The sequence below is a fragment of the Struthio camelus genome, chromosome 27, assembly GCF_040807025.1.
Source record: "Struthio camelus isolate bStrCam1 chromosome 27, bStrCam1.hap1, whole genome shotgun sequence".
NCBI lineage: Eukaryota > Metazoa > Chordata > Aves > Struthioniformes > Struthionidae > Struthio > Struthio camelus.
Window position 1 is genome coordinate 4,523,304 of NC_090968.1, and position 10,499 is coordinate 4,533,802.

At 36.9% G+C, this 10,499-nt stretch overlaps 1 protein-coding gene and 1 long non-coding RNA gene across 3 annotated transcripts in view; one reads left to right on the top strand and one right to left on the bottom strand.

Annotated features, from left to right (window-relative positions):
• EBF2 (EBF transcription factor 2) overlaps nucleotides 1-6,089 on the top strand; it is a 143,988-nt gene extending 137,899 nt beyond the window's left edge. The window contains exon 16 of the mRNA XM_068920623.1: nucleotides 5,332-6,089. Within this exon, the coding sequence (XP_068776724.1) occupies nucleotides 5,332-5,363 (32 nt within the window). The 3' untranslated portion in view covers nucleotides 5,364-6,089. The remainder of the gene's footprint in view (nucleotides 1-5,331) is intronic.
• LOC138062448 (uncharacterized) lies at nucleotides 1,362-5,627 on the bottom strand. 2 transcript variants are annotated; one of them, XR_011136458.1, is made up of 4 exons: nucleotides 5,583-5,627; nucleotides 4,449-4,523; nucleotides 2,863-2,934; nucleotides 1,362-1,496 (listed from the first exon to the last, which is right to left on the bottom strand). It is a non-coding gene; the product is annotated as an uncharacterized lncRNA (long non-coding RNA). The 2 variants fall into 2 exon arrangements; XR_011136457.1 differs by lacking the exon at nucleotides 1,362-1,496 and having other exon boundaries at nucleotides 2,669-2,934.
• Nucleotides 6,090-10,499: the final 4,410 nt, after the last annotated feature.

A 10,499-nucleotide genomic window follows, 5' to 3' on the forward strand; every position in this document is an offset into this window, starting at 1 on the left:
ACTGGGGATTCTGGTCCTCTTGCATTAAATGCTGTACATGTAGGTAATGAGAAAATAGTTGCTCTGAAAAGTTTGTAAAGGGTGGGACTGAGATGAAATGACTGACTCACATTTATAGAGCAATGGCTTCTGATTGTTACCAGTCCAGTGCTTGACCCACTGTTCATTTTCAAAGCCTGGCACCAGTCAATGCTTTACAACATAGCATTTTAAAATACCTTTTAAGAGAGATTCTAGCCAGGTAAAAGTATCTGGGCATTTTCATGCTAGGAATGTTCAACAATATGCTTCTGTCTGAATCATGAGTCTAGAACCTAGGCAGAGCTTTAGGTATACTAACATTTGTGCATATATGCACACGCACACACATATATACATATGTATATACATGCTGTCAATATATATGAAAAATATGTATTTGTCATCTGATTAAATTTGATACATAGGAAGGATCAAGTACATTTTTCTCCTAGTGTCTTGGCTGAGATGCATCAGGTGCAGTTTGCCTCAAAACAAAGAAAGTGTTAAGAGATTTTTAAAATTTGTGGTTAGTATTTAACTAAACAGAAATCTGTCCTGTTACTATTAATGACTCATCTTTCACTTGATATATTCATTTGATGACTGGGATGTTAATTTCACTAGCTTATCATATAGCATAGGCTAATTTGGGCTAGATGAGCTCCATTTTTAATGAGAGGAAACAAAAATCTGCTTCTGTTTTATTAATGGGAAAAAATATTCAGGACAGATATAATCACAAAAATACAAAGGAAAAAAAAAGTTGTGGCAGAGATTTGATTTGCTTTGGAGGTAAAAGCTTAGACACTTTCTAAATATATAACTGCAGGGCGGGGCTACACATTCCTGTGCACTTTAATTATTAAACTAATGCATATGACTTCACAAATGCACATTTTGGTTTTAAGGCTGTTCCTAATTAACCTGAACTAAATCATACTAAGTGTTCAGGAACCCTTTTGTACACATACAACTTAGCATAACGGTGAGATATATAACTACCATAATAAAACTCAACAGATAAGGCCAAATTAACTTCTCCTCCATCTCTTAGCTATAAGAGGCTTTGATTCTTTAAAAACATTACATGTTTTAACCTCCTCTAAAAGAAGCAAAAACACCATTTATTTAAAAATATCTTACCTGTCTGTGATTAGACAGTCAGGAATGGATGGACGAAAATCTTCCAAACAAATACTGAAGGATTTTTTTTGGAAGAAAAGTGTTCATTTCCTATGGGGGGAAGGAAATTATTTAGGAAAAACAAATATTTGAAACTTTTTAGTGTCTTATGTGGAACCATCTCCAAGGTCCTTCATGGAAGCTATAATTTAGTTTACTTACATTCTAGTATAAAGGATATGGTGTCTTTCATCCATGTTTTCTGCTTGCTTTAAATAAAAGCCAGCTGTGTTTTCTTCTGAAAATCCTTTCTTTCTTCTGTCCTTTTCAGTTGATTAGTTACATAAGGCTTCCTGCAGCAGTTAGAGGAGATAATAAACGGTGCATTGTTCTAAACACATCTCCCTGGTTTTAATATTGAAAGTAAAACCACATATTCTTGTGGTGATGGTAGTTTCCAGGTCTAGTCATGATGGGAGCCCAAAGATATCAATAAAGTGAGGCCTGCAAGTATAAAAGTTTTTAATCTTTTGTTAGACCAAATTACACACCAGCTAGCTCTGGTACCAACAGCTCGGTGGCTTGCACCATACAAACCTGCCTTTATATCTAAGACAGTTTGTGCATAGAAATGTTTGTGACATTGGAAGTGGTAGGAAGCTTCATTTAAGATGCTCAGAGTAGCACAGCTGCAGCACTTTATCTTCCTCTTCTAAGAGCTGTACAGCAATAAGATCAGAGCTTTCTGGAGACTTAGTGGCAAAAGAAGAAAAATCAGGGTGATATAACCAAATGAGAGATCAAGACATTTCACATGAAAATGTCTGAAAATATTCAGTGTTCATCTACTGTAGAAAGCATCCTCTTTAAAACATATCACAATCTAGACACCCCAAAACCACCAACCATACCTGAAAAACATAGGGGTGTGAGTGTGCACGTGTGTACAGATTAATATAGCATTGAGCCCTTTTCCAGTTCTTACCAAATGACTGCATGAATTGCACAGAATTCTTTTTCACAACAAAGCAAGACAGCTTATTCAGGAACCTCTCCTATACACCAGGCTTATGATCATTATTAATTACACCCATTAAAGGTGCCTATCACCATAGCATCTGGGTACTATCCGTGTTTGATTATTTATTTATAAAAAAAATTCTCCAACCTTGTGACAATTTTAATCAAGTGTTTCAGTTGATAATTGCAAGCTGTCAAGGTTAATACAATAAGGCTCATCTCTAATTCTTTTTCCATTTCCCTCCAAGAAAAAAAAAAAAAACCCTCTGGGATAATGACTGTGGTTTCTATATTCCCAACTCATCAGGGAGTGTCCAGCATTGAACCACCTTTATTGAAAAGTTACATCGATTCAATATATAGTAATACAGGCAAAAATAATTACAGCTTTGCTAGCAGTGTAAGACCTTAATCCAAACCTCACAAACATTCAATAAAAAGTGATACAGGCTGGGAATAGGCTTTTGACAGTGTAGCCCCAAAGGGGAGTGGAGGTGGGGCAGAAATGGACAGATGAGGGTATATAAAAAGAGAGAACCACAGAGCAAAGCAGTTTACATGTGCTGTTGAAAAACAGGTGAGGATTCCAGCCAATATTCCTCAGCCTACTTGTTCTTTGTTGCAGAAAGAGGTGAAGTTGCAACATTCAGATGAAATGCCAGGGAAATAATAAGGATTTGTCCATCCTTTCAGTGTTACCTGAAGTTTCTCACTGGCAGGTTCCGTCCTAACAAGCTCTGAGGAGTATCCCTGCTCTGGAGCACTTTGAACCTGGAATGACAAAATAGTTTTTTTTGGCAAAAGTTAGGCACGGAAAGGAGGGACATGCTCAGGAGGAAAGGATTTTAGAAAAGGAGGCAAAAGAGGGACCAGAACCCCAGGGGTAACAGCATACTCCTCCTGATTGTAAATGGCAAGTATTTTGTTGTCAATAGTCTGGCTCCAGGACTGCTAGCTAACATCACCTCTTTATTTGTATAGTACAAATGTACTTTCCCCTCCAACTTAAATTTTCCAGAACGCTGCATCTACAGTCATCCTTAAAATATTTTTGAAGGGATGTGGAAGAGACTCATGCTTGGTCTTTCCTTAGTTCTGCTGGGTAGTATCAGAAAAAACTTTTATGCCAGTATGGCCTTTCCCCCTTGGGAACAGGTTTTAAACTACGCTGGCAACAGACCCTGCATGTGTCAAATTAAACCACTTTAGCTCTACCAGGGTTAAGAGCGTCTGCTGCTTCTCTGCACAGACAATCTTAACAGCCCCGTATGGAGCCTGTCGCTATATCTGGCTATGCCAGCAGAAGAGATTACCACACATACGGACCGGCCAGGCACATGGTTTGTGTAGGCTCTCTTTTATTTGCTTCAGGCAAAAGACCCAGCCAGGTTACCTCAGACAAACAATTTAAATTCTTTGAGCTAACCTGGCTGATTTTGCCAGAGGCAAATTAGGAAGTGCTTGCACAGACAGCTCCATGGGGAAACTGTGGGGTGGTGATGGGCAGCTGAGGGCAGTTATGTCTTCTACCAGCCCAGCAGAATCTGAAGGGGGCCTCAGTCTGAGACTTAAATCACGTTTTCTTTCCTAGAGGACAGAAAGACAGGCGTGTGGTTAATGGCACAGGGAGAAGGCTCTCCAGTGCCTGGCTGGAACACTACCAAACCTCAGGGAAATTAGGATCATTTTCTAGTTTTTAGCAATGGGGAGAAGGAGAGGAGCACCTCATTAGCACTATCAGAAAAATCCCTCCTCTTTGAATGCTTTGGCTGTCTGTCTGTCTCTCTCCCTGCAAAATAACCACATGAACCTACTTTATTTAGCAAGGGTAAATTGCCTTATAATAACAGTGTTTGAAAAAAATGCTAGCAAATTCCTAAGCAGTTAAAAAAAGTAGATATTTGATTTAAGACCGGTCAGTTTCACTTTCTGTTTCAGCTATCCATCAAAATTGGCAGGGACTTTTACCCTGGTCCATTCCAAAATATGAAAATATTTATTTTCCTATTGTATTAAATCATAGACCATACCCACAGTTGGTTAAAATCAACACAGCTCCAATAAAAGTCATCTTAGCTGAAGATCTTGCCCTGAGCATTGTTTTGAACACTATGAACGTAAGGGTGAAATTAATTCTCAGAGGACAGGGCTTTAAACACATGAATAATCCCACAAATTTCAGTGAACGTAAATCTTTGCAGGATTAGGACCTTGCACTGCACTGAGGCCCCTTTGAAAATATGACTCACTCATTTGTTATATAAATACATATAAACTTAACTTACCCCTCAAAACCTTTGGGAACAGGACCAGTTCCAGGCAGCTTCAAATGTTCCTGTTGTCAGTTATGAGGAATATAGCTACAATTAAAGGCAGTGAGAATGACTAATAAATAATTTACATAAGCCCAGTGTTCTGGGAACGTGCCAGGTAAGACTATAGTGATTGAGACATACGGGGTAAACCAAGCAAGAAAGAGAGGCTGGTCCATTATTTCCACTGAAACTAAATTAGCAAAACCTAGTTCCGGTCATTGTTCAATGAATTGGGACTTGTAATTCTATGGCTAGATCCCGTAAGCAGTTCTTGGGCAAATTTCCATTTGCTTTCACGTCATCCTTCCTCACTCACAACATAACCCTTTCTGCAAACTCACAACATAACCCTTTCTGCAAGCAGATTAGCAGGCTGAGTGGGAAACTGAAGACCCTACTCGATGCTGATTTTCAAGAATGATTTAGAGTATTCAACTCGAGAAAGCACGGGAAATCTGAATTTTTTGGGATAGTTCTGAGCAATGTCCATCTCCAAGATATTTCAGAAGTCAAGCACCCAAAAAAATCATTAGACATTTCTGAAAATTGTCCTGATATTTGAATTAATCCACTATCTCCTTTATCCATTTAAGGACTCCAGATGGCTGGACTTTTGGTGAATTTACTAGAAAATAACAGACTGTTGATTGTGTGTGATCATTGTCCATCTTACAATGTTAGTTCTTCTCACTAACTATAAAAACATTAAAAGAAACTGAAGGTCTTCTAATGTAATAACTTAGCCTGTAAATATAGTCATCGCTGTAATATTTGACTGCATACAGAAGGGTGAAATATATTTTGTTCCATAAAAATCTGCCAGAATTTCATCTCTGACAATTTTCTTTTTCAGCCATGACCGGTCTTGTCGTCCCTCCGATGTAAGGAAGAAGCAGCTTTGCTCCTCTCCCTCTTCCCTTTTTTCCTCTTTTTTTCATTTTTCTTTTACAGCACAAAACTACTTATTGTGATGGACCATTAAAAAGAAAAATATAGCACTACAAGCTCTTTTTAGGAGGGGAAAGCCAGGCCCGGGGTGGGGGTGGGGGTGGAAAAAAGAACTTTTTTAATGGATTGGACAAGATAGAAGTCTGCATCTTTTACCTGTTTCGTACTTCTGACACGACCACGTCAACTCCTAAAACATTGCGAACGAAGAATCAGCCAAGAGCCAGGATGAACAACAGTTGGCAGAACGGAACCACAAATGCAAAGTCTTTCTTGAAAGACAGGAAACGTTCCTAAGAGTTGTAAAATATTAAAAGGCGAAAGAAATTGGCAAAATGATTCAAGTTTGATATTTTGGATACAATTTGTTTTACTTTGTAGGGGAAAAAAGTTGAAGTTTCTATTTTCTATGGAGCCTTTCAGATACCGATTTAGTTTATGCAGAAAAAAATTCAACAAAACAGGGTACCAGCATGAAAGAATTTCTAGGACAAACTGACATGAATGATGGAACTTTGGTGTATGTGTGTATTTGCTTATACTTTAACCTCTTTAAAAATGTAAGATGTTTTACAATTATTTAAATAAATAAACTTGTAACTTATTGTATGTAGAGGTAGAAATTAAACCCTTTTTTGGATTTTTTCCTCCAGTTGTACAATGAAGAAAAATGATGCAAAAATGTCGTGACAAGTTTGAGATATATTATTACTGCTGCGATTGCTCCTCATTTCCTCCCTCTTACTGAATTTGCGTGCAAGGATGTATAGGATTCTTTCTGATTAACAAATTCATCACAAACTTTTTATACACGTTGTGGTGTACAGGTCACTAATTCACGTATGAATTTTCATCCGCCTCATCTTTCCCCTCTTCCATTTTCTGTGTCGATTATGATATTCAGGTACTAGGATAAACTGGTAAGTTTCAAAGACCCTATTGCCAGATGAGTGGCACTTAGGGATTTGAACAGATCAGATTTTTCATGAGGTACTGAGTTTATATTATAGATTCAATATATGAATTGGGAGGGAAAGAGTTCTCTAACATATTGTTTTCCTTGTAGTTAGAGCAACTTAAGTTCAGTTATACTTCATATTAAGGGTACATTTATAAAGGGTAAATACATATTTGAATAATTTATGCACTTTTATCCTGAGTCATTAAAAATGGTAAGTATTTTCCATTTATATATTGAAGTTCATAGAAGTAATCAATTGCTTTGTTTGAATTTTTCTGCATTTTAGTGTAAAACAGTTTAGTTCTCCTTTGCTTCTCCTCTCCTGAAATTGGAAGGTGAGAATAACACAGTGAAAAAGAAATCACTAATTATTTGACTAAACCAGAAAGCACTCTAAAGAACTCAATTTCGCTGGTAAGCCTTTTTTTTTTTTTTTTTGAGAGAAAAAAACCAAAATCAGCTACACTACTTACAACCTACTCAAATACATACTATTCATAGCTGCACAAATAGTTGTTCCTGTGATAACATCTTTCTATTTATAAATAAACCCTTAATGTATGGCCCCAAAACTGTACTTGTCCATTTGCCCAGTAGTTTTATTGGTTGGTAAGTAAAATAGGATTTTTGGTGATCATTATATGTGGTAGAAAATGTTCAATTCAATACTGGACTCAAGATGGAAAACAACTGTGACAACTTGCATGACAGGTAATTTGTATTTTGGAGCTAATCTGGATTAGTAATAGACTAGAAAGTCCCTATTTAGATCTATGGTTCAAACCCAGTTGCAATGATTAGTGACAAAGCAGCTTGGTGGTGTTTGTGGTATGGATTTATAGACCCTCATCTAACAGGCCAGCTTTTCCCAATAGTTTTTGCCATAGGACTGCATTCTGCAAATGTGTGTAAATTCACTCATGTAAATATCCCAGTGCAGTTAAACTGACTTCCCATGTCCCTGCTTCTGATTCAAACTGCCTAAGAATAGATTCTCATTGAAGCTCGATTTTCATAGTGTGGTGTACAACTGAGCTTATATGAAGAATGTATTTAGTGTACAGGAATGCTTACAGGATGCGTTTCTTAACCAGAACTCGGTACAGCAGAGAAGCCAGGGGGCTGCAAAGACAATGAAAGTGGGCTACTCCTGTCGTTCCTCGAGATGACACACTCGTGAGCTTTGTACTACTCCTGACTATGCTGTGCTTTTTAGTAAGTGTTTCATTAGGTGCCTTTGCAATGCTATTACATTCATTTTTTTTTTTTTTTAAAGGAAGGCTTGTTTTTTTTTTTTTTTTTTACTGTCTTCCAAAATTCAGGCTTGAATTTATCAGCAAAAGTGGCAATTAAAAAAAACTTTAAAATAGCTTTGCTGGGAATAATGTGTTTTTAAGAAGCATGAATATAGTTCATCAGTCTCACAAGGCAGGTTACTAAAAGTGTCTGCACGCTAGAAAAGATGGAATAAAATAACTCAATGTTACTTGTGGCTGCAAGTTCAATGACACTCCAGGTTCTTTGTATGCCCCTCATGTCTTCAAGGAAGTAGCAATCACTGGAGGTCAACAAGGCTACCAACCTTGAAGCTAAATGATCTCTAAAATATGAAAGAATAATAAGTGGTAAGAAGTCTGGATTTGTAAGTGTGTTCTCCTGTACATTCACCTTGGATAGCAAAACAACATATACTGTCTAACCTCGTAACTGTTATTCAGAACAAATAATTATATTTCATCTATTCATAGGTATCAGTATCCCAGAAAGGCTAATAATAGGAGGTCTAAATTCACGCTTGGAATTCTGGATGCATAGAGGAAAAAAAGATAGATTGAAAACTATTAAAGTTGGATTTAAGACTTCCACTGATTTCAGTGAACACTGCATCAAGTCCTAGATTTCCAAAAAATATACTAGTCTCATTTCTGGTATGTTAATCCCCTTCCCCCATTTTGACCTATTAAAAACCCCAAATAGCTCCAAAGCATGAAGATACAGAATTTTTTTTTTCCCCTACCCTTGTTTGTACAGGCTACTTTCAAATTTTTTCAAAACATCTCTGCTACACTCAAAATCTAAGACCATCAGATATTCCGGATATGAATTTCTAGACCACATGCTGAAGAGCAGCAGCTTGCTAGCTTGACTCTTTTCACATCTTTAACAAACAAAGCTTTTCATGACAAAATTTCAAAGAAATTCAAATTCAAAGAAAATTGAAACATTGAATTTCAAAGAAAAATTGAAACATTTCAGGGGAAAAGCTATTCTATTAATTGTCCACCCGTTACATAAACTGGAGAGTTTATTGCATAGAACGTCACTGAAGTCTCAGAAAGATTCAAGAAAAATTGACAGGCTGAGGAAAAAAAAAAAGGTTCTGAAATTCTCAACGTTCCTTTCACATTTCAGTTATTTTTATGAGCTCCATCCGTTTGCTCAAGTGGGACAGCCAAGAGATCCAATGAAAAAAGAAAACCTTCCCTAGAAAGCTACTTCAAATGCTTGTAGGAAGGGAAACAAACGTAGCTGCCTAAGTTCACGTAAACAAGAAAAAAAACCCACTTTTTCTGGTTTGATTCAAGCCAAACAAATAAAGTAAAGGCAGGAATGATTTAGAATCTGAATTTTGCTCATGCATGGAAATCACGGTATTGAAGATACGCATAGAACTTGTTGGTATCTTCACAAGGTAAAAATGCATGTAAATAAATACAATCAGAAATCCTCAAACATGAAAGAAGGACTTGGGCAGTGGCAAACACCCAGCAAAAAGGGATGTAAAAATTTATGTGTAAGGATTATTTTTCAGTGTAATAAGCAAATCTGTCCTCTTTTAGTTATTGCTGTTTAATACTCCCTAACAGCTTTCTTTTTTGCCACTAGAAAAAAGAAAGTGTTGCAATAGATTATTACAAATTTTATCATAGCTTTAAAGAGTGTTTTATTTCGTTATTTATCTTGGTATAGCATCTTATTCTCCCTATTTCTTTGCACATTTCCAATATGCATGGTTTTTAAAGACCGTTTTCTCTCTTCTGTAAATTAAGGCCTCATGTCTCCCTACTGTATAGTTTTGGGGTTTGTTTGGGGTTGGCTGATTGGTTTTTTGTTTATTTGCTTTGTCAGTTATACGGTATGAAGTTGCTATGCACAGAGCTTTTGTAAAGACAGCTTTTCTTTTTGTTTACTGTTTTTAATGGTCCTACTTATGGAAGAATATCTTGTTTGTAAAATGAATATGTCTACTTCAGTTTTAAACTTTAAATTATCCTAACAAAAAAAATAAAATTTTTGTACTGTAAACAAGGGGGGGAATTATCTTAATTTCAGAGTATTCAATGTACTTTGTTCTGTATCTTTTAATCATCTTCATGGGTCACTCAAGATACTCTTATTGCAATAAGACTTTTTAAAAAGGTTATGCTACATAACAGCTTTCAAATCAAGCCTTCATGCTTCTAAGATTTCCATCCAAAACGTAGGGGAGCAAGGTATAGGTCATACAAGTCACAGAATAAGATAGTAGTGGTTCTTTTGACCTTTTTTCTTCATTACACCTGATTAACAGAGTAGACAACAACACCTTCATGAGAATTTAGTCCCTGCGGGAAGGAAGGAGTCAAAAAATATAGATTAGCTGTAATTTTCTTTGGGAAACCTCCCCCCCCCCCCCCTTTTTGTTAGTAGCATACCATTGGTCAAAGCAGAAAAATCAAAAAAACCAAAACTCATATAGTCTTATACTGGCTCAGTATAACACTCAGACTGCAGAACTAAATTTGCTTTTGTTCTTTGGTCCTTCCTTAGATGACCAAAAAATTTAGGTACTGTCTTCACACACAACTCTGGGCAAAGAATGACACTTCTGCTGCACAGATGACTCGCATTGTCTCCTAAGAAAAAAAGTCATGAGTATCTCATTCCCTCTTGTAGCAAAGGGTGAGATTTAATCAGTGGGATGTATAAATATGTTCCTCTGCAGCTCCCATGCTCTGACCAGCAAGTGAGCCCAAGGGGTAGAGCCGTGGCTCCACATGCACTTCATATTACCTCTCCTTCAGAAGGAAGAACATATATGGGAGAAGCCTGGGTGAACCATATACAGGACA